This window comes from Pelobates fuscus, chromosome 2 (genome assembly GCF_036172605.1).
Source record: "Pelobates fuscus isolate aPelFus1 chromosome 2, aPelFus1.pri, whole genome shotgun sequence".
NCBI classification, from domain to species: Eukaryota; Metazoa; Chordata; class Amphibia; order Anura; family Pelobatidae; genus Pelobates; species Pelobates fuscus.
In genome coordinates, this window is record NC_086318.1 from 393,035,255 (window position 1) to 393,063,176 (window position 27,922).

The window sequence follows — 27,922 nt, forward strand, 5'->3', positions numbered from 1 at the left end:
AACAATCAGGATAAAAATGCCTTTAGATAGGAAAATATTTTTTTTTTTTATACTTTCCGTCAAAAAGATACATGTGTCTGGACCACCAACTGATGCGTTTCGTACGGAGATTGATACTTAACCATAGACAGCTGTGGTTTAGCTAACTTTTCCATAATATCGTATGAAGAAATTCTCACTTGTTCATTGCTTACACGATGCTATACACAGGCATGAGTCCCATGAGTCACATACACGTCCTTATGAGATTCATGGTCACATACACGTCCTTATGAGATTCATGGAGATAACATAATATAATCCACTGTGCCTTGAATTTTCTTCCTAAATAGAACAGCATATAGTTAACTTTATTTTGTCAGCTGTTGAAGACTGTATAAGGTGTCAGGATTTAAATTCTCACTAGTGTTCAGTGAATAAGCTCCATGAAACAAACTTTAGGTGTGGAAAACACAAACTCAATCATGATTTGGCTTTTTCTTTAAACTGATCTATCTACCAATACACAGGTACACACTGAATGTTCTTGTCTTATAGTGTATTTGTAAAGTAAAGCTTCAAATCTCAATATATAGCCCTTTTGAACCTCCCCTTTGAATCTGAGGGACTCCGTGTTGTCTCCACGGTAAGAAAGATTCCACGTCAATTAATTATATCCAAGAAGCTACAAGTAAGGAAGGGGATGAATAAGAATTCTAAGAACAGTGGTTAATAAATTATAAGATTTGTTCAAGCAGGTAACAACCCTTAAATGTTAATGAATAGATTGACTGTTTCACATTCATGCATAGCTTCCCCAGCCAGGACAGAATACAAAGACTTTTGTTTGTTTGTTTTTTTAAAGTAAAAAAGAAACGGTGAATATTACAATTTGGTGAAATCAGGAAACATGGTGGCTAATGAGCATGGAATGTGAACACTGTAGCATTAGGTATAAAAATCTGTAATCTCTAATGCTATAGTGTCCCTGTATCTACTCTTTTCAAATCCACCTCTGTGCAATACAAATTTACAAAATTACAGTTTTCCATCGTCAAGGCTCCCTCGGTACTGTTTACCTCTCTGGCTTCCACAATGTCTCAGAGGAGGGCATTGCCTTCTTCAGCTTTGACCAATCCAAGAAGAGTATTGACAACCTAATGAGTGGTGAGCACCACGCGCTCATTTAACCCCTTCAGGACGGAGTCAATAGTGCACGTTCTGATCAGAACAAAACGTAAACAAAAACTGGAATTTGCGCTATATGTCTGTTCACCCGTAGTTCCACTCTTTCAAATTATATGCACCCACACTTATTAGATATCATTTTGTTCAGGAGAAACAGGGCTTTAATCTATCATTAACTATTCATATATGGAACATAATTTATTATGAATAAAATTAAAAAAAATGTGAGAAAATTAGATTTTTTTTAAAATGTGCATTTCCGTCTGACATTTTAACTGTGAATGTCATAACTGTTAGGTTTTACTGCAAAAAAAATGCACAGATTTGTAATCAGCAATGTCTCACGAGTACAACAGTACCCCCCATTAACAGGTTTTATGGTGTTTTGGAAAGTTACAGGGTCAAATATAGAACATTCCATTTTCAAATAGAAATTTGCCAGATTAGTAATGTTACCTTTGAGACGGTGTGGTAGCCAGGAATGAGCATTACCCCCATAATGGCATAGCATTTGAAAAAGTAGACAAGCCAAGGTATTGAAAGTGGGGTATGTTTAGTCTTTTTTAGTAGCCACTTAGTCACAAACACTGGCCAAAGTTAGCGTTCATATTTGTTTTTGTGTGAAAAAAGAAAAAAAAGAATATTTGGCCAGTGTTTGTGACTAAGTGGCTACTAAGAAAGACTGGACATACCCCACTTGCAATACCTCGGGTTGTCTACTTTTGCAAATGGTATGCCATCATGGGGGTAATTCTCATTCCTGGGCTACCATACGCTCTCAAAGGCAACATAACCAATCTGGCAAATTTCAATGTGAAAAAAATGAAATGCAAGCCTTATATGTGACTCTCTAACGTTCCAAAACACCATAAAACCTGTACATGGGGGGTACTGTTATTCTCGGGAGACTTCACTAAACACAAATATTAGTGTTTTAAAACAGTAAAACATATTACAACAATAATATAGACCATAAAAGTGCCGTTCGCTTGTAAAAAATGCGAAAAACGTCACTTTTCCTTAAAATATCATCGTTGTAATACAATTTACCAGTTTGAAACACTAATATTTGAGTTCAGCGAAGTCTCCCGAGTAAAACAGTACCCCCTATGTACAGGTTTTATGGTGTCTTGGAGAGTTACAGGGTCAAATATAGTGCTTGCGAATTAAATTCTCTGCACTTTCTCCCTGTGTTGTCAGGCATGTCAATCAAATTTTAATTAATCAAATCACATAATTACGTTAAAAGATTATTTAAATATACACGTAGAATTTTAATATATATGCATTTATAGGTATTTAAATTCTACGCATATACTAATGTAATCTTTTATGTAATTATATGTATTTATCTATATATATATATATTTGCGTTTTTTTGTATTTTATATATAGATAGATATATATAGAATGTCATTCTAAGTTTATTCTGTTACCGATATAGATTAATAACAAAATACAGTTAGAATGAAATTACATATGCATATATAATTTATATTTTGTTTCAATATTTTATTTATTTATTTTATTTTATTTATTTATTATTTTAATTATACGTATTTATATATAATATATATGTACATCTATTATATATATAATATATATACATATATATATATATATATATATAAATATATTTATTTTATTTTTACACATGTCTAATTTTTTTTTTTTTTACACCTCCTACCAGCAGGGGGACTGTCTGATATTTCAGACAGTCCCCCTGCTGGCAGATCCACAGCCAGCTATAGGAGGCCATGTGATCGCTCTTTGAGAGCGATCACATGGCCCCCGGGGGCCTCATTTGCCGGAAGGGGACTGCCTGGGCTCTCAGGCAGCCCCCCAGAAGAGGATCGCGGCGGAGGTAAGTACACCTCTCTTCTTGGGGGCTTAAGCCGTTACGGCGTACCATGCCGTCGCAACGGCTTTAAAGCCCATTTAATGCGTGGCGGCATGGTACGCCATAACGGCGTTAAGGGGTTAAACTTTTATTGCCATGGTGTCTGGAGTCGCCTGGTGCTGTCCTTCCATTAAGAGTTAAAACAAGTTTAATGTTTTAATGCTAAACAGTGAAACCCCATCCCCATTTTGCTGCTTGCAGTAATAAAGAAGCATTAGCCAGACCAGCAATGGGCAGCTGTGATTGGATGAGAGTGTCGGCTGAGCATGTTCAGCCTATCATAGCACCCATTGTGGGTGTGAATCAATATTGCTAGGAAAAAGTGTAGAAACTCTTCCTTAGCCATACCTCCAGTGGGGGCCGGACTGTGGGTAGCCAAGGGCCCTTATTCAGTGTTAAACTGCTTGAAAATTATTTAACAAATAATGGTAGGACAGTGACAGAAAACTCCAGACACAATTATCAAATAATCAGAAGAAGTGGTTATAGTGCTTACAGTGTCTCTGTAAGCAATACATTCAACTGTGGCTTGCATTACTTCTAAATATATTTTGAAATATTTTTTTTTGTATTAATATAGTAATTATTTTAATTACTTATTGTAATGTTGCCGAAATGGCTAAAGAATCACATTTTGGTAGTATTGGGATATTGTCTTCTCAGAGCTCACTGATTTTTACCATGGGAAAACAAATTCATTTTGAAAGATCACTAATAAGTTATTTGTCTCGCAAACAGCTTTTCATGCTTCAGATAAAGGCTTGTTCTAAATTGCAGCATTTATATTAGTGATTTTATTTCTTTATTTTGGGATACAGTAGTTGTTTTATATTTGTATTTCTAACATATAGGTGTTCAGGGTTTCACAGTGAGTACCAGGATGTAAATTGGCCTGCAGACTTTATCCTGATGTTCTACTTCAGATTCCAACATTAGTCATGTAGGTCTCATCTTTGAAAAAGTGTTACCTTGAGGTGTGTCGCATTCAGTAACTGTCATTTGAAATTAACTATTCAAAAAAGAATCCTGTAGCATTTACAATATACATACTGCAGGGCAGCACATTACCCGGAGGAAATGTTGTGAAAACCATAGTGGATATGGAAACCTTATACAGGAACTGTGTAATTGTAATAAATGTAATAAGAAATTAAAAAATAAAAACTGAAGGGTTTTATTTTTACCAATGCAGATCTTGGGAATAGTACACTTTGTCTATATACAATGCTTAGAGAATATACCCTTAGACAGAACTACAAACTTTTCTGTCTCAGAGCGTTGGTCTTATTTCCTGTTTTCTGTTTCTGTCATTCTAACTGCGTAGTAACATATCTATTTTATGAGTGCGTAGTAACTTTTTTATTTCAGCTGCGTAGTTAAACTGAAACTATAATAAGTACTCTCCATTACACCTGCAAGCTAGCTATAGCATAAGATATGTTGAGATAAGATTGATGATTTTTTTTTTTTTTATTATTGGATAATGTTTATAAGACCACCCTGTTTCCTCTTGAATATAACCTGTTACACAGCCTATTAAATGTTAGAAGTCACCTTGAACCTTACATTGTCTTGTGTCGTTCATTGGGGCTCCTCACCAGCTGGTTTGGGGATAAGGAGAAATACAGAGTTCCAAATTGATTAGAAGTCCATGGCATGACATAAAGGAAAATTCCTGACGCAGGAAATCTTCACTTACAGCAGGCTTTTCAGAATGTTGCTGAAGAAGTGAATTTAGCTAGTGAAAGCTGGTCAGACTGTTTAATTAAATAAGTGGGTTATGATGGGCAAATACTAAAATGTAACCCCCCTCTAGCTACAACTTTATTTTGAGTACAGCAAAAGCAAACTGTTTAAGGGTGTTTAGAGTTATGGGCGGGTATTTGAGTAATGTATCAGTGACAAATGAGACACTTCTGTCCTCAAATGCAATGTTTTGGCTTTTATGGCCTTGTATGATGCTATAAGCACCCAAATAACTTGAAGTTGTTTTGGTGTATAGATCATGTCCCTGAAGTCTCACTGCTCAATTCACTGCCATTTATGGATTAAATCCCTTTGTTTATGAAGCCTAGTCACACCTCCACTGTTTGTGAAATCCACGGTCTTTCTACTTGTTTCCAGTAAAGAGAGATCTACAAGGTTATTCACTAAACTGAGAATTGCAGGGAGTTCTAAGTGAATTCAAATTTAATTTCATATTAAAGACCAACATAGTTGAAATGAAAGCATTGCTGACTGGGAGAATATTTCCAGTACAGCTATATTGACCATACATTTGAAATTTACTTTGGAGCTACATGTGTCCTGCATCAGAATTGAACAGGACTCCGAGCTCCAATGGCAGACCCACTGCCATAAGCAAAAAGTAGCTTTCTATGGCAGTACATTTATATATATATGATATCATTAGTGAAAGTGCAGTTTTTGTCTGAATAATGCAAAAAAAAAGAAAAAAACAATTAGGAACACTAACTGTGGCCCGGTTTGTGATTAAGCGGCTAAATAAGACATACCCCATTTTGAATATCATGGGGTGTCAAATGATATGCCATGGTGTTATTTTCATTCCTGGGCTGCCATATGGTCTCCAAGGCCACATAGGCCCAGCAAATCAATCTGGCAAGCTGAAATGGGCAAGCCTAATATTGCCCCTGTAACTTTCCAAAACACCATAAAACCTGTGCATGTATTGTTATACTCGGGAGACTTCACTGAACACAAATATGAGTGTTTTAAAATAGTAAAATGTATCTTGACGATAATATCATTGTTACGGACGCTCTACAGACCAGTAATGGATTACTGTATTCTAAGTTACTGTATGCCGTTCTCTTCGGTATTATTGTTGTATACACCCAATTACACGAACAACCAGGATCATATATTCGTGCATACGAACTAAGACCACCCGGCCCTTGGCGTGTGCCGCCACTTAACCTTTGTCACCTTTCAAACAACCGAACGGACGGCCACCGGGAAGCTGCAGTTAACCACAAATTTAATTGACTGCCTTAGGGTGGCCTCGTTCGTATACTATTTCATCGTACTCAAACTCCCGAATGAGGACCCAGACAACCTCCCTATTCCAGACTTGCTGGAAAGGAATCCCCACCCAAACCTAGTGGCCCAGGTCCAGATCGGGGACCAACTTAATGACGAGGAGAGGCAACAACTAAGTCAATTACTCCACGTTAGACAAAATACATTCTCCCAAGAACCCGGGTACACTCACCTAACCACCCATCAGGTAGACACCCCAGGGCAGCAACCCCTACGACAGACTCCCTACCGAATTCCTGAAGCCGTGCGGGCTGGAATGAAAACCGAAATTAAGGAGATGCTTAGACTAGGGGTGATTGAGCCTTCCAACAGTCCCTGGGCATCCCCGGTGGTTCTAGTCCGCAAGAAAGACGGAACCACCGGATTATCGGATGCTCAACGATAAAACGGTAACGGACGCCTATCCGATGCCCAGAGTCGACAAGCTACTTGATCGTATAGCCAGGGGAAAGTATCTAACGACCATCGACTTCTGTAAAGGTTATTGGCAAATTCCCCTGGCCCAGGAAGCTATCCCTAAGTAGGCATTCGTCACCCCGTTCGGTTTATACCACTTTAAAGTAATGCCGTTCGGGATGAAGAATGCCCCCGCTACATTCCAGCGCTTGGTGGATAGACTCCTGGATGGCTTCCAGGATTTTGCCTGCGCATACTTGGACGACATAGCGATCCACAGTGAGTCCTGGGAGGAACACTTAGCTCATGTAGGAATAGTTCTGGATCAGATTCGGGCCGCTGGCCTGACTCTAAACTTAGAGAAATGCCATTTTGGAATTGCTGAGGTGCAGTACCTGGGTAACCGAGTAGGGTGTGGGAAACAGTGGCCAGAGCCGGCTAAAATAGAAGCTGTAGCCAACTGGCCCACCCCCACCACCAAGACCCAGGTCCTAGCCTTTCTGGGCACTGCAGGATACTATAGACGTTTTGTGCCAGACTACAGTACCATAGCTAAGCCCCCGACAAACCTGACCAAGAAAAACCTACCCCGACAGGTCCTGTGGTCTCCCCACTGTGAAACGGCGTTTCAAGCCCTCAAAACTGCTCTTGTTAATGCTCCCGTTTTGGCTGCCCCAGCCCCCAACAAACATTTAATTGTTCATACAGACGCTTCCATGTTCGGGCTGGGGGCAGTCCTCAGCCAAGTAGGAGAAGATAGAGGGGAGCACCCGATTGCCTACATCAGCCGAAAGCGCCTGCCACGTGAGGCCATTCATGCCGCAGTGGAAAAGGAGTGTTTGGCCCTGGTGTGGGCACTAAAGAAACTGGCTCCCTACTAAAATGGACAAGAATTCACGCTGGTGACCGACCACAACCCGCTGGTGTGTTTAAATCGGGTTTCTGGGGATAATGGCAGGCTCTTACGTTGGAGCTTATCATTACAGCCCTTTAACTTTACCATCACCTACAGACCCGGAAAACAGAACGGCAATGCGGACGGGTTATCTCGACAAACCGACCTCAGTCCAGCATAACCCACCATTCTGGACAGCCTTAGTCTGCCCCGACGAGGGGTCAGACGGTGTCTGCCAGAGTGTTCCACTAGGAGGGAGCACTGTTACGGACGCTCTACCGACCAGTAATTGATTACTGTATTCTAAGTTACCGTATGCCGTTCTCTTCGGTATTATTGTTGTATACACCCAATTACACGAACAACCAGAATCATATATTCGTGCATACGAAGTAAGACCACCCGGCCCTTGGCGTGTGTCGCCACTTAACCTTTGTCACCTTTGAAACAACCAAACGGATGACCACCGGGAAGCTGCGGTTATCCACAAACTTAATTGACTGCCTCAGGGTGGCCTCGTTCGTATACTATTTCATCGTACTCAAACTCCTGAATGAGGACCACCTACACTCCGGTGTGTGTCCTCAATCAGAACGGTGAGGCTGCGGTTAATCGCAGGCTAATTGCCCCCTTCAGGGCGGTCTACGTTCGGTCCACGAAGAACTGGGACAACCATCCACTGAGCGGTATTCGTACAGCAGGCTACCCGTGTCTCTCTCCAGGGGTTTTGGAGCCAGGTCCCGCTTGCCTATTCACCAATAGAAAACATGGCCGCCATCTCGTGTTCGGGACAAAGAAACACGAAAGGACTTGTATGCAAGAGACTGGCTATACCGTTCGTGAGGTCTGAGTGCTATTCGTCTATATGATGCACTCAGACCTGAGCTATCTAATGAATGGTAGATTGTAAGGGGTGCCTACTAAAATGTTATAAATATGTATTTTATGCTGCTTTTTACATGTTCGAATAACACGTGGGATTCTGGGCACTTGGAGATAATTGCATTGCCATAACCGTTGGAATCATTATCTCTAAGCTGGGCAGTGACTATTTCAAACGATGCAGTGTACGGTCATTGGTCAACTGTTTGCATTGTCCCTGTATCCCATCAGGTCCAGAGGGGGCTGTCCCTGAACCTGGGCTTTTGCATAAATAGCGATGTCCATGTACCATTAAAGCCAGTTCGTGTTTGACCCTCAAATCGCAGCCTCGACTAGTTTTGTGGGAACCAGGGTATCCTAGCTATACTTGAGCTAGTGGGATTGTTTATATATTCGTGGGATTCTTATGGTATGCTGAACTGAATAGCGCTTCTCTCTCTCTCCATACTCGGGAACCAGGACATCCAAGCGGTCCAGCCTTCAACTAGCTTGGAGGTAACCATAACAATCCTCAGTAAAAGTGCAGTTCTTTAGTAAAAAATGCAAAAAACAAATATAAATGCTAAATTTGGCCAGGGTTTGTGACTAAGTGGCTACTAAAAAAAAGACTGGAAATACACCATTTTGAATACCTTTTGGTTTTCTACTTTTGCAACTGGTTTGGTATGATGGGAGTAATTCTCATTCCTGGGCAGTCAAACTCAAAGGCATCATAACCAACCTGGCAAATTTCAATGTGTAAAAACTGAAATGGGCAAGCTTTTTATTTGAAATAGAAACAAGACAACAAGAGCAGACCTAAGCACTAGATCCTAAGATAATAGTGCCGGTCTAAACTCGCGGTCTTATGTTCCGCAGGGAGACTCCAGGGGTCTCCAGGGGCTTAACCCCAATATAAGTAATAAACAAAAAGAAGAAATAGATGCTAATAGTCTCAATGTAGGTCAGCCCTAATTTAGGGACCTGATCCTCTATCGCTAAGTTAGCTTAATTTGGATGGTTCCACATTGGGTTTTTATGTACCCTGGACAGTTGGGATTTGAGATCCAGTACTCTAGGAGTTAGTATCCAGACGCTTACAAGGGTTAGATCAGACATAGGCGTCACAGTTGGGATTGATATTTACATTTAAGCCTGTTCCTTAATAAAGCTTTATCCTAGTATTCTATATCATATCCCTTTATCTATTTAAAAGTGACCTCTTCCTGTTTCTACCTTGGATGCATAGTGGTATTAGTTATATTTGTATATACTTTATTTTTTTTTTATTTCATGGTCTCATTTTTTTGGGTGAATCTAGCCATTATTAATATTAAGTTCCTACGTGGCTATATTTATATCCAGGCGATGCATATGGTCTCATGTTCTGACCTACATTGAGACTATTAGCATCTATTTCTTCTTTAAGCTTTTTATTTGACCCTGTAACTTTCCAAAGCACTATAAAACCTGGACATGAGGGTACTGTGAGACATCACTGAACACAAATATGAGTATTTTAGAGCAGCAAAATGTATATAATGACAATTATATCATTAGTGAAAGGGCAGTTTTTGTCTGAATAATGGAAAAAAAAATAGGAACACTAACTGTGGCCAGGGGTTATTTTCATTCCTGGGCTGCCATATGGTCTGAAAGGCAACATAAAACCTGGACATGGGGGTACTGTGGCGAAACCGACCTCGCCACGTGTCCTTGGAGGGGGCTGCTTGCCCGCCTCTTGCCTTTGGACTATGGACCCGACTTTATGTGAATGTGTTAACCCAGATAGACATGCCATAGAGCCCATTCGTGTAGTTATAGACTTTGGCTCCATGGCAATTAAACTGTATTTGTGTGATCTGAGTGCCATTCACCTAATAATGTGCGCCCAGTTCTAAGCCATCTGGGGATATGTAGAAATGTGTGTTTTATGTGTTAAATGTATCAGTATGTAATTTTATGTCTTTTACTGTCTTTTTGTCTGCCATGTGGGTAATGGAGTTTTGCCTCTGTCCTTGGAGATAATTAGATTCCTTCCCCAATTATCTCCAGGCCAGAGGGGAGGGATTGTGAGATGTGTGGGAGGTAACTCATGTGTGATTGGTGTACTGTTAATCCCTCCCTTGCATGGGAGAATCCTTTATAAGCCTGTTGTGTGAATAAATCAGTGTTGTTGCTGTTTAACCCTGAAGTTGAAGTGTTGTCTCATTCTTGGGGGGAATTTGACTGTATGCCGATTGCCAGGAGTGTAAGCTTTTCGTATTGCTTTTCCTGTTCGGCTGCTTCCAGGGTTCGTGTGTCTGCTGTTCGAGAGTTAGTGAATACGTGCAGTTTCCAGTTCGGGAGGTTGGTGATTGCAGTAGCTGCTGGTCTATCTGCAAGGGGATTATCGCCTAAACTGGGTTTCATCCCCTTGTGTGCAAAACGGTCCGTTACAGGTACTTTTGTACTCGTGAGACTTCGCTGAATACAAATATGAGTGGTTTACTGGATAAAAACATATACCCTGTAGATGAGACATAGTAGCTGAATACACGTGTATTTTATTGCAGTAAAAACAATATTATAGTTAAAATGCATTGCAGAATTAAGAAAATAACCAAATTTCTCACACTTTTTTAGATTTTAAATTGTTTCATATATAAATATTCATTGTGTAATAAAAGCCCTGTTTCTACTTAACAAAATATATATGAGTCATAGATTATGGTTAAACAAACATATAGTGCAAATTCCAGGTTTTGTTTTGATTAGAACTTGTACAGTTGCCTCTGTCCGTAAGAGGTTAATGATATATGAAGCACATTCACAAAAACAAAGACCATACACAATGTCCATTTATGTTTAAAGAAGAAAAAGAGATATGCACACTATTGAAGTGCATTCTCTTTCGATGTAAGTGCATTCAGGGACGTTTTAGCCGCAAGGCATTTGCCTTGGGCGGAATTTTCCAGGGGGCGGCAAAATAATCCGCCAACAAATGCCCAGGGCAAATGTCTTGTTAGCCTTGCGGCTAACTGACATGTCGGTCGGGCTGCTGGGCTGGCTGATGGGCGGGCGGCGCTGGCGAGGGAGCACTTTCCCCTGAGCTGTCTGCTCAGCTCCCTCGCGTCATATTCCGGCTCCCAGCCTCACTCTGCGGGCGGCGCGCGAGGGAGCTGAACAGACAGCTCAGGGAAAAGTGCTCCCTCGCCAGCGCTGCCCGCCCAGCAGTCAGCCCAGAAGCCCGACCGGCAGCCCCAGGGAGAGGACACCCCCTTCCCCCCCCAGGGCAGCACAAAACACAGGATACACCACTGAGTGCATTGAAGACTATGCAGGTATTTAACTTTATTTTTTAACGTTATTTAAGATACACCAGTTAACAACCTTCAACAACTTCTGACTTTGGAAGAGAAATTCTTCATTTTAGTTTTTCTATTCATATCTTCTGTATATAAGAAAATCATAAGACTGAAGTAGAGGTAAATAGCTTGGGGCATGAAGAGTGTTTTAGCAATTTTGACACAAGACTGCGTGCTAGGCATGAGTGGGAGACCGCTTTCCAACTACGAGAAGGACAACTTGTACTAGAGGGCATAAATGAGATGGGAGTAGATGGCAGTTTAGCAGAAAACATTTTATGTTACCAAAACATTCTATTTTGGAATAAACGAAGCTGTATTGAGAAGCTTATTTATCTCTGAGCTAAAGTGTCAGTAATTGGAATAAAGTGAACATACTGTGAATAATCTACCTCCGTTGAGATCATATTATAGATGGGATGTTGGGCTGACATCCGAATAATATGCCAAGCACAGACAGCAGTTATTCTTCTAAGTCACATTATAGTAGATGGTTAGAAATAAATGATGAAATGTTAGGCTTATATTTGGGATCAAGAGAACAGTACCAGCTTGCCAAAGACAACCTGCTACAATGTCATGGTAGAACATTTACCCCCTTTAATGATTAATGATACACCAGGTTTGTCATCATATAAAGGCTTTTGCCTATTCTCTTGTTCAGAAGAGGATAATTAATCATTACCACAAAGCTGTAGATTAGAGAAATCATTTTTATCTGCAATGGGGGGCATATATGAACGTATGGCTTTTGTACAAAATATTACAAATACATGCATGCATGATATAGGTGGGCAAAAAGTATAGTGTAAAAACAGTATTTTTATATATTGTTTCATCACCACTTCATATACTCCTCCAATATCCTATTGAAGTGAAAGTCTAAAAATATGTGCCCTTTAATCACAGATTACCACGCAGTATTCCAATTTTATACACCCGCTGTTTATTCCATATCTCCTGCAGAATTCCTACACTTTCCCTAATTTTCGCTTCATATCCAATCTTTCATATATTTCATATGCTTCACCACCAACTTAATTTTGTATATACGTACTCGGTTTTCATCTACTTAACAATTTGTTTCCCATCACACTTTCTATACACCAAATTCCCAATCAGTGGCGTACATACCACGGTCGCAGGGGTCGCAGCTGCTACCGGTCCCGTCACTCCAGGGGACCCAGCCGGCCTGCGGACCCTGTGACCGAGTGCCTGCCGCCATGTGTTGCGGCCCAGCCCGCGCGGCAAACCGCCGGGGCTGCACGTTCAATTGGCCCATCGGTTGGCCCATGCTGTTAGGGCCATCCGATAGAGATGCATATCCAGGGGGCCCCAGACAGTGCTGCAGCGCTTTAACAGAACAACCGGGCCCCCTGTGATGACATCACAGCTGGGAGGAAGTGACTGCCCATGGGGGCCTATGGATCAGTTTAGCACCGGAGCCCCATGGATTGTGTGTACACCACTGTTCCCAATATAAATTCAACCCACACTTCATACACCCACATCCATCTCTTCTTTTCTTATCCCCATGTCATATACACTCTTTTCAATCTCACTTCAAACAACGCTATCACCATTGTACATATTAATAAGAAGGTGTTTTTTGTTGTTTTTTTATCACTAAGTGGGCTCGTCACATATACTGTCCACTGACTGCCTGTGTTCTACTATTGCAGAGAAAAAATGTTGTTGCAATAATTTGTATATTTGACACTCCTGCGCTGCTGAATAGGTGAGACACTGATCTTTCACAAAGGCATTATATTTGTAATTAAGTCACTATGAATTGTCTCTCCTGTCGTTTTATCATATTTTTATACTTTTTTATTAGACTTGACAAAGATACATTTGGCATTGCAGTGTTGCTAGCTCTGTTTGTCAAAGTCTGAATAAACTGCATTTACCTTGAAACAGTGTTGACTGAGTTTCTTCTGTGCGTCTTGGAATGATTTGACATTTGTGGGTATGTATTGTACAATATATTTAACTCTGAGTGGCAAACCTTAACAGATGTGAATGCACCCACATAATTGGACTGACTCCACTTTAAAGGACCACAAACATGTATTTCTAACATTACAATGTTACCCTTCCAGTTTAAATTGATGGAAAAGTCAAATAAAGATATATTAATTAGCTTTAGTACTCCTCTGTGCCCATCTCCATGCAGCCTCTGCTCCGCCCTGGCTAATATTATCATTGACGAAGATCTCAGCCTATCCAGTGCTTCCACATAGCATTGGAAGACTCTCTGTGCATTGCCAATCAGCATCTTCTTATATGGATAGAGATGCATTATAAAAATGCATGTCGGTATGTCAGGTGAGCATTCGGCATCCTTATGCTGATTGTGAAGACGTCAAATGTCGGTCCTGCAAAAACTTCAAGACCGCAAGAGAAAGCACCTCTAGTGGCTGTCAAAGTGACTGCCACTAGAGGTGTACCTAGGAACCAATGTAAACACTGCTTTTGCTCAGAAAAGTTAGTGTTTACATTGCTCAGACCGCAGAGACAGTCTTTTAGCACCATAAACGCTACATTAAGCTGTAATGGTTCTGATGTAAGAGTATTTTTTTAAGTTTATACTTCTGTACCAAAACCTTGAGAAATTAAACATTCTAAATTAATTCTTAAAGGAGAACTGTCACTTCTATACAAGGTACACCATTAAATAAAATAATGAAAAATCACCTATTAAGTATGGTAACTTTTTTTTTAATGATATACTCTATTTTCTTTTAAATTTGCATTAACAATTTAGCAAATTATACAATAGTCAGGTTCATAGAAAGAAAAGCCAGGGTAAAAAGTTTAAATGAAGAGGAGAAATAGAAACATTATATATCAATGACTGACAGAGAGCCCAGTTGCAGGGTAAAGAAGTGAAGCTGTCTAAAGTTAATTGTACTTTTTAATCTTGACAAATGCACATTTCTTAAAATATAGAGATAAGTAAACATAATACTAAAAATCAAGGAAAGTGACAGTTTCCCTTTAAATGTTATTTAGACATACATGTATACATGTATATAGATTTGCAAAAAAAAAAATAAAGTTCTAATTTTTTTTTACAGATTATTCAAACAAATATATATTATTTTCAAACAAATATATATTTAATCATTCAAACAAATAATATATATATATATATATATATATATAAAAAAAGATCCAACCTCTGGCACTCAACCTCCAATAGTAGTAATCCACAATCCACAGACACATACCCGGGTGCATCCCAGCAGACATATAAAAGAATTGAAGACAGGAGCACTCTCTGGGATTTTTCAAATTTGTATTAATAAGTAATCACCACCTCTACATCAACGTTTCGACCCTTCTGGGCCTTTATCAAGACAATGACAGTGCCAAAACAATGCCTATATATACAGTGAAACTAAATGTATAACTTACCCCATCTGTGCGAAAAGTTTTCTATCCACTTCCGTGTTTCGTGATTGTGCGCATGCGTATGAACGTGTATCCGTGCGTACTGACGTGATCAAAGTGCGACCCGGTGCGTCTGCGTGTGAACGTGCAATCGTGCGTGCTGACGTCATAATAACGTGCACCGGACACCTTCTGTGTCTAAACAACCGTTCCCATGGATACACCTCCGTGACATGTATGTTACAAGGAGGAAAAAAAAACTACTATGTCCAGAATAGACCAGCCAAGGATTATGTAAAACAATACATCAAGGACTATATACCATGTCATAAGTTACTCATGCTCAGATCATGACTAAACAACTAACCTCGGTCCTAAATCTATTATCTATTAACAAGGTCGAGTCATCTAATACTTCTTTGCTCACAGCGGCATCATCCGCACAGCAATTGATTAAATTACAGGACGAGATCATGAGGTACAGAAACGATTTAATCAAGTTTAAAAAACAGAAGTTGGAAAGGGTGAATCATGACTACACACATCATCAAGTGTATCACTGGTTGAGTGGTGAGAGACGTAGACCACACTTTATGCGACAGAAATCAAAAATTAGAAAACCGCAGTTTATGTCAATTGACACCAGTTCCGCTGAGTCCCAGTCTGAAACAGAAGGCATGGAGAAGGGAAGACTAGCTAGAGTTAATGCGAGACAGGAGTCGGCGCAGACTTTTTTAGGTGGCGATCAACACCCCAACGACCCTCCCAGAATACCAATAACTATGTACACAAGAGGAAACACAGACCCCGACCTATCAGACGGGGACAGAGAGGGAAGATCCATAAAGCTACGATCCAAACCCCCAATAAAGAAGAAATGAATCCAGTTTTCAATTTGTTTACTAAACAACTAACTGCTGACCATATTAGGATTTTATCCAAGGGGCTTACCTTTGTACCATCTTCTAAACCGGACAAATTTGAGTTGGAGGTAGAACTATTTAAGATGAACAGGACACTGAATCTCAATGTCTCTAGGGATTTATGGGGACAGAAAGAGAAACACCCGTTTAAACTCAAGAACACTTGGGAACCCAAAACCGTACAATCTTCGATTAAAACATTTGGGCAATTACTCCGGCATGATGTAGAACAAACTCTTAAACACCACAAGAGGAACGGAGACAATTTGACTAAAGAAGAAAGAATTGCGTTGAAGGACTTGAGAGATGACACCAATATCACTATTAGACCAGCGGACAAAGGTGGTGCTATTGTCATACAGGATTATACAGATTATAGGGCAGAGGTGTTGAACCAGTTGAGTGATGATAACACATACAAATCACTTACCTATGATCCAACCATGCTCATACTCAACAAACTACGAGCGCTGGTGGAGCGGGGCATGATGGCAGGTTGGTTGGACGAATACACAGGAGCCTTTTTGGTGAATGACCATCCTAAAATACCGGTGGTATACACCCTACCGAAGGTGCACAAGGATCCAGTAAAACCACCTGGGAGGCCTATCGTCTCGGCCCGCGGAGGGGTATTAGAACCCCTTGCTAAGTATGTGGACCATCACCTGAAGCCCAGTATTGAGGATATTCCGACCTGCCTGAGGGACACGCAGGATTTTATTTCCAGAGTTTGCAGATTGACGTTACCAGACACCCCTGTGATTTTTGCAACGATTGATGTGAAGAGTCTGTTCACAGTTATACCTCACAAAATGGGAATTGAGGCCATACGAATATGGCTAAGCGAAGGCAATAAATATCAGGGTCCACCTATTGAATTTTTGGTGGAGTGTTTAGAATTTCTGTTACATCACAATTATTTTAGGTTTGAAAAAACCTTCTATATGCAACTCAGGGGAACGGCGATGGGATCAGCCATCGCACCATCGTACGCCAATTGTTTCATGCACATATACGAAAGAAGTAACATTCTACATACATTTGGCTCACAAATTGTGGCTTATTACAGGTTTGTGGATGACATCTTCATGATATGGTCTGGCTCAGAGGGTGAACTTATATCTATGATTAATGCATTGAATCATGAGGAATCTCCAATTAATCTGACCCTAAACTTTGACGTAGACAAAATCCAATTTTTGGATGTGGAGGTATATACGGTCAACAAACAGATTGGCCATCGCCTATACAAAAAACCGGCTGACCGGAATACCTTGCTGCATTTCACTAGTTGTCATCCTCCGGCATTAAAAAAGTCCTTACCAATTTCTCAATTTCTCAGGGTGATGAGAAACAACTCGGACGACTCTACACGAGATCTACAAATAGAGAACATGCACCAAGCCTTCCTGGAGAGAGGGTATCGGAAGCAGGTTTTGAGGAAGGCTTTAGATCCTGCCTATGAAATTTTTGGACAAGGCACTTCTCGCACGGTAAAGACCCAGATCACTATACCTATGAGATTCCACTCGGCCAGTGATGACATCACTAGAAGCATTAGAAAACATTGGAATGTTCTGTCCACGGACACAACCCTTAGCACGATTTTTTCCAATACCCCCAGAGTATCGCACGTCAGAAATAGGAACCTTAAGGATTTGTTGATGAGAACGGATCTATCACGAGACAAATTGGTTCCTATCATATCAGAGAGAAAGGGATGTTTTCGCTGTCCAGGCTGTGTTACATGTGGACACATGCTTACTGGCTCGTCCTTTGGTCATCCGCATTCTGGCAGGCGCTACAAAATATCGCATTATATAACATGTTTGACAGATCATGTGGTATATTTAATTTCGTGTCCTTGTGGTTTGTTTTACGTTGGCAAAACGGATTTGACTCTAAGGGATAGGATCAGAGGGCATAGATCGGCCATTACAACAGCATTTCGAGATGGAAAGACCGAAAAACCGGTGGCGAAACATTTCCTGCAATATAATCATAGGTTGCCTACACTCAAATTTATGGCAATAGACAGAATACCGGTTTTACCCAGAGGTGGAGATCGTTCCAGATTGTTATTACAGAGAGAGACATTTTGGATCGGACAATTGGACACTGTTCAGCCCAGAGGGCTCAATGAGTATATATCGTTTAGTTCATTTTTGGATACTCGTTGATAAAGTGGTTGTTTAATGGCAAACACTCATTAATATGCACAGTTACTGCATTCTTATGTAGCGCAGTCCTAGATGTAGGACAGCGTATGATTTAATATATTACCTTCTGTTAGTGATTTAACATCAGTTAGTAGGATGGCAGGATAGACTTAGTCTGTATATGTTGGATTTTGTAGGGTGAGTGCTTATATATTTATGATTTGCTGTATGACTGTTACATCTAGCTTTTGTTATTTTATTAGACCTGGACACTGCCACTCACCAGGGTTGAATGGGGATGGGTTCTAGAGGGGCACACTGGATGGTCACTGGGGGTGTGGGGCACTTATTTTGATTGTCACTGATTTTATTGGGTGTACCACATTTTTATAAACACTATTAGTTTTTGTACATACACTGTACATACATTCACATGGGACACACAGGCTCATATTTAGGATTTAATGTGGGTTTAGTTACATATACACACACTTTTGCAACACTTCTTATATACATTATTGGTTTTTGTACATACACTGTACACTGATTTACATGGACACTGGCTTACATTCAGGATTTAGCGTGGTAATGGTTATATATATACACATTTTTTTGGCCATTATAGATTTTGATCTATAGTATGGTGGTACGTATGTCACACTATCTAGGTTAATTTTAGGACCGAGGTTAGTTGTTTAGTCATGATCTGAGCATGAGTAACTTATGACATGGTATATAGTCCTTGATGTATTGTTTTACATAATCCTTGGCTGGTCTATTCTGGACATAGTAGTTTTTTTTCCTCCTTGTAACATACATGTCACGGAGGTGTATCCATGGGAACGGTTGTTTAGACACAGAAGGTGTCCGGTGCACGTTATTATGACGTCAGCACGCACGATTGCACGTTCACACGCAGACGCACCGGGTCGCACTTTGATCACGTCAGTACGCACGGATACACGTTCATACGCATGCGCACAATCACGAAACACGGAAGTGGATAGAAAACTTTTCGCACAGATGGGGTAAGTTATACATTTAGTTTCACTGTATATATAGGCATTGTTTTGGCACTGTCATTGTCTTGATAAAGGCCCAGAAGGGTCGAAACGTTGATGTAGAGGTGGTGATTACTTATTAATACAAATTTGAAAAATCCCAGAGAGTGCTCCTGTCTTCAATTCTTTTATATATATATATATATATATATATATATATATATATATATATATATATATATATAGAAGATGGGGTTTATAATCTATAGGGCCAATAGACATTTATTAGATCAGTGGTTGATCACATAATGTGTCTCTATACTCAGTACCCAAAATCAGACACACGTGGAATACTGTTAAGGTGTTTAGACTAACTTACTAACTTTTTCATTATAAAAGAGTTTGGACCTTTCCTGTTATGTGCCCTCCACTATTTCTACCATTTCTAGTTTAAGGCTAAATTGGTTCCTAACCCTAATTTTGAATCTCACCTTAAGTCAAATGTTCTCTTATCTGCAGTCCGCTATTTCTTTTATTTCTTAGGGCTAGGGTTAGGTTTAGAATAATAATTGAATGAAGCTAACGGATACACAGTTCTAAAATTGTTTAATATTCAAAAGAAAATTAGGGTTAGGAACTAATTTAGCCTCACTAAATTATTATTTGAACCCTAACCCTAGAGAGAGTACAAACAGTGGGGGGCAAATAACAGGAACGTTTCAAGGGGTTTATAAACAATTGTAGGATAATATTTTAAGTGACAATTGGTGGAAATTCAAAGTGTCATCAAGATTTAACTTTTTGTTTTTCAAAAGTTTATCACATTTAATAAAACTTGGGCATTTCATTTTTTTTTATCTGGCTGAGCATTCTGGTTCACATTTTACTATCTGGCAAACTGGTCATACAAATAGTCGTTAACGGCTTTTTCTTGTTGGAGCAGGCGGTCGAACATTAGGAGTGTTGAATTCCAACGTGTCGGGCTGTCGCAAATCAAGCGCCTTACTGGCATGTTATTTTGCCGCTGGATATCGGCAAAGTGAGCCATGGCCGTGTAGGAACACCTGAAATGGCCACACACCTTCCTGGCCTGCTTCAGGACGTCCTGTAAGCCTGGGTACTTATGCACAAAGCGTTGTACGATCAGATTACACACATGTGCCATGCACGGCACATGTGTCAACTTGACCAAATTCAATGCTGCCAACAAATTTCTTCCGTTGTCACAAACCACTTTGCCAATCTCCAGTTGGTGCGGAGTCAGTCACTGATCCACCTGTCCAACAGGAGTGCTGGTCCGAAGTGACTCTCTGCTTTCAGGCAAGTCAACCCCAAGATGGCGTGACACTGCCGTATCCGGGATGTGGAATAGTACCTGGGGAGCTGGGGGGGTGTCGTTGATGTGGAGCAAGATGCAGCAACAGTAGAGGACTCAGCCGAAGAGGTTATGGAAGAGGATGGAGTAGGAGGAGTAGAGGAGGTGGCAGCAGGCCTGCCTGCAAGTCGTGGCGGTGTCACCAACTCCTCTGCAGAGCCACGCATTCCATGCTTGGCAGCAGTCAGCAGGTTTAGGTGATATACCTGCCCTGACCATGCTTTGCAGACCAGGTATCAGTGGTCAGATGGACCCTTGCCCCAACACTGTGTGCCAAACATGCCATTGCTTCCTTTTGCACAATCAAGTACAGGTTGGGTATTACCTTTTGTGCAAAGAAATTTCGTACGGATACCTTCCACTGCGGTGTCCCAATAGCTACAAATTTTTGGAATGCCTCAGACTCCACCAGCTTGTATGGTAAAAGCTGGCGGGCTAAGAGTTCAGACAAGCCAGCTGTCAGATGCCGGGCAAGGGGGTGACTTTGTGACATTGGCTTCTTACGCTCATACATGTCCTTGACAGACACCTGACTGTGGGCAGATGAGCAGGAACTGCCCAAGGTGAGAGACGGAGTGGCGGATGGTTGAGAGGGGGCAAGGAGGACAGCAGTGGTTTACGTGGCTGAAGATGCTGGAGCAGGAGGAGGATGGCGGCTTTGAGTTTGTGTGCTGCTTGTACTCATGTGTTGATCCCATAGGCGTTTGTGATGTGCGATCATGTGCCTTCGCAAAGCAGTTGTACCTAGGTGGGTGTTGGACTTCCCACGACTCCGTTTCTTTTGGCACAGGTTGCAAATGGCATCACTGTTGTAAGAGGCAGACACACAAAAAAAATGCCACACTGCTGAGCTCTGCAATGACGGCATTCTGGTGGTGGCAACAGCATGCGTTGATTGGCGTGCTGTCTGGCTGACCCCTGGTGCAAATGCATGCTGTCTGACTGTGCCACTAGCTCCTTGCGACGACCTCCCCCTGCTTCCAACTCGTCTCCTCCTCCTCTTTGTCTCCCCATCTGAACTTTCTCCCTGTTTTTCTTCTCTTCTAGCGGGCACCCATGTGACATTCACGGACGCATCGTCATCATCAACCGCTTCACTTGTATCTGACAACTCGGCAAAGGAAGCAGCAGCGGGTACAACATCATCATCATTGCACCGTACGTCCATGTGTGTAATGCTGCCTGACTGAGACATATCCCTGTTATCTACATCCTCTGGCAATAATGGTTGTGCATCACTCATTTCTTCCAACTGGTGTGTAAATAACTCCTCTGACCAAGTGAAGCGGTTGTGGTGCTAGTGTTGGTGGTGGCGGCAGGCGGGCGAGTGGTAACTTGAGAGGTGCCCGAAGCTAAGCTGGAGGAGGATGGTGCTTCAAGGTTCCGAGCAGAAGCTGTAGAAGATTGGGTGTCCTGTGTTAGCCAGTCAACTATGTCCTCAGAACTTTTCGAGTTCAGGATACGTGGTCTCTGAACACTGGGCATTATTCTAGGGCCAAAGGGAATCACAGCACCACGACTACGACGGCCCCTGCGGGGTGGCCTGCCTCTGCCTGTCATTTTTTTTTTTCGATTAGTGGTACTATGCGTGCAAACTACTGTGACAACAGATATGAGTGGCACTGTGCACTGGCAGAAGTTGGCAGAGTAGACGCTGTAGGCCTGACACACACGCTTGCAGACAACTAACTGCTATTCAATCTATTACAGTCAAAATTGTATTTTCTTTTTTAAATGTACATTACTGTTACACCAGATATGAGTTGCACTGGTGTGACACTGTGCCCTAGCAGGCCCTGAAACACACACGTGTGAAGGAAACTGACTGCTATTATATTACAGTCAAAAAAGTTGTTGTTTTTTTTTTTAAATGCAAGCTATTGTGACACCAGATATGAGTGGTGGCACTGGGCAAGTGGGTACGGTATACGCTGTGAGCCTGACACACACGCTGGCAGGCAAGTAGCTGCAATTAGATTACACAGGAAAAAAAAAAAGCAGACTGATGTTCTAGCCCTAAAAAGGGCTTTTTGGGGTGCTGTCCTTACAGCAGAGATCAGATGAGTCCTTCAGGACTGTAGTGGACACTGAATACACTAGCCTAGCTATCGATTTCCCTATTAAATCAGCAGCAGCTACACTGTCCCTCCTCTCACTAAGAATGCAGCTTCCGAATGAATCTAAAATGGATGCTGTTCAGGAGGTGGGAGGGTCTGGGAGGGAGGGTCTGCTGCTGATTGGCTGGAATGTGTCTGCTGACTGTGAGGTACAGGGTCAAAGTTTACTCAATGATGACGAATAGGGGACGGACCGAACATCGCATATGTTCGCCTGCCCGCCGTGGCGAACGCGAACAAGCTATGTTCGCCAGGAACTATTCGCCAGCGAGCTATTCGGGACATCTCTATTGGTATATATATATATATATATATGTGTGTATATATATATATATATATATATATATATATATATATATATATGTATATAGATATATATATATTATTTCATTCTACGTGTATTTTGATATAAATATATATATATATTATCACAATACAGTTAGAACGAAATAACACACATCTATATATTTTTTAATTATTTTTTTAAATGATTTTTTAATATATTTTTTTACGTATTTACATATTTATTTTTTTATATTATATATAAATATATATATAACAATAATTATATATTTAATCCGTATCAGTCTACGTGTAATTTGATATTAATATATATATATATATATATATATATATATATATAATTATGTATACATATATTAATAGTAAAATTCACCTAGACAGTGTGTGTGTGTGTATATATATACTTAGATCATATATATATGATATATATATATATATATATATATATATATATGATCTAAGTATATAATTTTTTTTTTTTTTACACTTATTTTAACTTTCATTTTATTTTATTTCCCGCCAGCAGGGGGACTACCTGTCATTACAGGCAGTCCCCGTGCTGGCAATTAGAAAAAAGGAGAGAGTCTGCGCTAAATACCAGAAAAAGTTGCAACCCTAATTAGGGAATCCCACAAAACCCTAATAAAACAAACTGGAAATAGAAAGAAGGGGGTAAGGGCTGCGCTAAAAGCTTCAATACAGTGATAAAAGACAATATAAACCAGACCAAATGGTCACAATGAGATGGTAATGGCAAAAATAAGTCTCTAGATAAAAAAATGTATAAAAATATATAAAAAGAGTCCTTTGAAGTGATAAAAATATAGTATAAAATAAAATAAAAAGTCTCACTAATATAACTTGGTGGGATATCTGTACAGTCCTCAGGAGTTAATCCGTCCGGGTAGTAGGATAATCCGTATGTGTGGAGACAAAATAGGAAACACGACAAACTGCCAATAGTGAAGTATTGCGGCTCCAAGGATAAAATGAAAAATAGAAAATAGGATAATACACTCACATTTGCAGGAGCTTGAACCAGCTCTAGACTTATGGGCGTTTAGCGGTATGATCACCGCTACAGGATATACTGGAGGAATGCGTCCGTCAATCCAACCTTGGTACTCCGAAATACATGGGAAACAACGATAGTGCTCTCAGTAAGAAAAGTATATTGAAAAAATAAAATATACTTACAAGTATAGAGCAGGAAATACTGCTCTATTAATACAGCGCTGGTGGAATGATCCCCACCTAGGATTTCTTGACTCAGGATACGAGTAATTAAAAAATAAGATAAAAAGATGCCAGGAATAATAGATAAAATAAAATTGTATATATGGTGTAATAAAGTAGGAGTTGGTCCTATAAAAAAGGTAACCAAAATCACTTTTATTATTAAAATACACAATTTAAAACCATTAATGCGTTTCACCTAAAAGGCTTTATCAAAATGGTGGTATAGCAATATACCTGGCAAGATACATTATATATAGGAGAATGTAAATGTTAAAATTGGCGCCAAAAACTGATTAGCCAATCAAAAAACACTTAAGTTAAAACATTGTTATAAACTTCATAAAATAGAAAAACAGAGGTACATGTAAATCGATATTACTATTACAAACAGATTGATATAATAAACGAGGCTTATTTCATATAATATAAATGTGTAATTTATGTCACATGACCGGACTTGGGATTTCTGGGCACTGTTGTATGTGGGCGTGGCGCGTGATCAGCATGCTAGAAACATGTACCGCTGTTTTTCTATTTTATGAAGTGTATAACTGTTTTAACTTAAGTGTTTTTTGATTGGCTAATCAGTTTTTGGCGCCAATTTTAACATTTACATTCTCCTATATATAATGTATCTTGCCAGGTATATTGCTATACCACCATTTTGATAAAGCCTTTTAGGTGAAACGCGTTAATGGTTTTAAATTGTGTATTTTAATAATAAAAGTGATTTTGGTTACCTTTTTTATAGGACCAACTCCTACTTTATTACACCCTATATACAATTTTATTTTATCTATTATTCCTGGAACCTTTCATCTTATTTTTTAATTACTCGTATCCTGAGTCAAGAAATCCTAGGTGGGAATCATTCCACCAGCGCTGTATTAATAGAGCAGTATTTCCTGCTCTATACTTGTAAGTATATTTTATTTATTTTTACCTTTTATACTATATTTTTATCACTTCAAAGGACTCTTTTTATATATTTTTATACATTTTTATCTAGAGACTTATTTTTGCTGTTACCATCTCATTGTGACCATTTGGTCTGGTTTATATTGTCTTTTATCACTGTATTGAAGCTTTTAGCGCAGCCCTTACCCCCTTCTTTCTATCCCCTGCTGGCAATGCAGCAGCCAGCTAACCCAGCCATGTGATTGTGAGGTCCTCACAAAGACCTCACTCTCACATGGCTGGAGGGGGCGCAGGAGGAAGGACCTGCCGCGGGGGGCTCCCTGGGATCCCAGGTGAGGCCCCCTACCACCCTGCGGTGTTTAGAGCCGCTTCGAATAGGGCGTAAAAGTACACCCTCCGGTTTTAAGGGGTTAAAATTTGATACAGTTTTCCTTTAAATTTGAAACTTCATTTGAATTTCTGGCAATTCTCACGTTCATAAATAACCATTAATTCATTTTTTAGCTCTCCAAATTAAATCAACTGTGAGGTTTACTCTATGTATTTTGCTTGGTTCCTGAACTTCCAGTATTAGAAGGTATTAGGAGTGCTAGACCTGTAACCTTTCTCAAACCTAGAGTAGGATTTTCAGAATTTTTAAATATTATACAGAGGATGTCCAGGCTTAGACCTAGTGCAAATTAAATGGGTCATTTCAGAAATTAACTCTTGGAGCAGACTGAGCATATCTGAAGTCTTAAGGCAAACTGGGCATTTTTCACAAACAACCTATATCCAGACTACCTTACCAGTAAGGATCCTTGGGCAAAACACAACAATATATCCACCTACCTCAGACTGTAACAGGGCCCTCAGTCATTCTGTACTATGGAGAAAGAAGGGGTATGGAAATTGTAGTACAGCAGTACTGTAAGGTATACGTTTCCTATTTTTAATGGAAATTTGCATAACCTTCCATACCAGGAAAACCGTGTCAGTAATCTGAATTTTCCCTCTGTTGTATACTTTTTCTCACCCCATCTAAATGACTTCAAAATGCAACTATCACGGTACTGCAAAAAAAATATACATAATATCCATATATACATAACATATTCTGTTCATAAAATGTATAATATAATATAATATTTATATATACATAAATATATTATGTATATATTTTGCAGTATACTGATTGGCCTATTTTTTGTGGCCTTTTTTAATTTTCTGAGTTGTTTTCCCAAATATTTTGACTGGACAATATTCGGATAAGCCGAAACGCCACATGGACAATTATTGGACTAACCAATAAAATGTAACTTTCAAGCAAAGTGATTAGACTAAACTGATTTTTTTTACACCGTTTACAAGTCTACATTTTACATACACATATTGGTAAACAGAATAAATATTGGTTAAAGAGGTCTTTTAATTTCCAACCATATGTCCCCCAGAATGATGCCCAGTATGTTAAAAGCATCTACATTTTTGTCATTAAACAACATTTAACAACATTTAATTTGTAGAAATTGGATACATTCCAGTGCTTACCGTCCATGCATTGGTGAACAGGGGAACAATAAAGAGCTGCCACAGGTCAGAAGAAAATCATCCAGGAATATTAGTAAAATATTGAAGAGTAGCTTTCCTGTCCGACATTCGTTGTATTCATGTCATGATCAGCTTTTTCTCTGCAAGTACAGCCTGGCCGGGTCTCAAGAGTTTGGAAACAGAGATCTGTTAAATAATTGTAACGGTAGACACTTGCTGCCTGAGCCTGTATAAGGACATAAAAGGGTAATACTATCAAAAGGCCTTTTTACAGGTACACACAGCACAACAATATTGCTACAGTCTGGCTGCTCAGGAAAGAACATCTATTGATCCCTAGGTTGCTATGGGGATAAGAAGTGTTGCTTGGAACATTACAGTAAAATGTTGCCGCACATCCCTTCTTGGTAAGTTAACTATTAAAGGAGATGTTTTATGGATATCGCATGATTATTAATTGCTATGAGACACAAAGTATGGTATAGACGTTTAAAATATCACTGTTGGAATGGTGAGTTGTAAATGTCATTGTCACACTAATGACACAATAATGTCCCTGTGTTCAAAAGAACATGTGGCATTACAATGTCGTTACTAACAGTAATGTTAATCATAACAATGCTAAAATGAGATGTTAGGATAAGATTAGAGTAAGGTGGGAGGTTAGAATTAAATCCTGAGATTTAGGATGAGCTAGAGTTATGGCAGTTTAGGGTTGCAGTGGCGGCTGGTGAAGTTTTGAGATGGTGGGGCACCAGACTGCTCCCCCAATTTTACTCCTCCTTATGCAGTACAGAGATGCTCATACCATACATAATACAGAGATGATCCTACTTTAAAACAAGCTGGGTACAACATAAATATATACACATATAAAAAACATAGAGCCGAGTACAATAAATAGATAACTACACCACAAACAGAGGTGAGAAAAAAAAATAGAGAGGTTATACACAGAGTTGGGCACAATACAAAGTTACCTATACAATACACAGTGTAGACTACAGATTAACCCATACACCAAGTAAAATACAGAGAAATAACACACACAGTTGGGCACAATAATGAGATATTTGTAACTATCCCACATAGCCAGGATCACTGTGATGGATTCACAGAGCTGCAAAACAGAGCTACACACACAGTAGAGCTCTCTCACTCTCTTCTAAACCATCTCTTAGCCAGGGGTGGATCCAGAGCCTGATCTCGGGAGGGGCACTTGTAGATTATTTAAATAATCCAGGCACACTAACCACTACAGAACCCAGTACGTAAGAGAGGAGTGTCTGTATTATATATAATATTATTATAATATATTATAAAATAACTAAA

General features: G+C 39.9%; 1 protein-coding gene across 1 annotated transcript in view; it reads right to left on the bottom strand.

The window, feature by feature from the left end:
- KCNK2 (potassium two pore domain channel subfamily K member 2) overlaps positions 1 to 26,621 on the bottom strand; it is a 200,527-nt gene extending 173,906 nt beyond the window's left edge. Inside the window, exon 1 of the mRNA XM_063443837.1 lies at positions 26,591 to 26,621. Within this exon, the coding sequence (XP_063299907.1) occupies positions 26,591 to 26,597 (7 nt within the window). The 5' untranslated portion in view covers positions 26,598 to 26,621. The remainder of the gene's footprint in view (positions 1 to 26,590) is intronic.
- Positions 26,622 to 27,922: the final 1,301 nt, after the last annotated feature.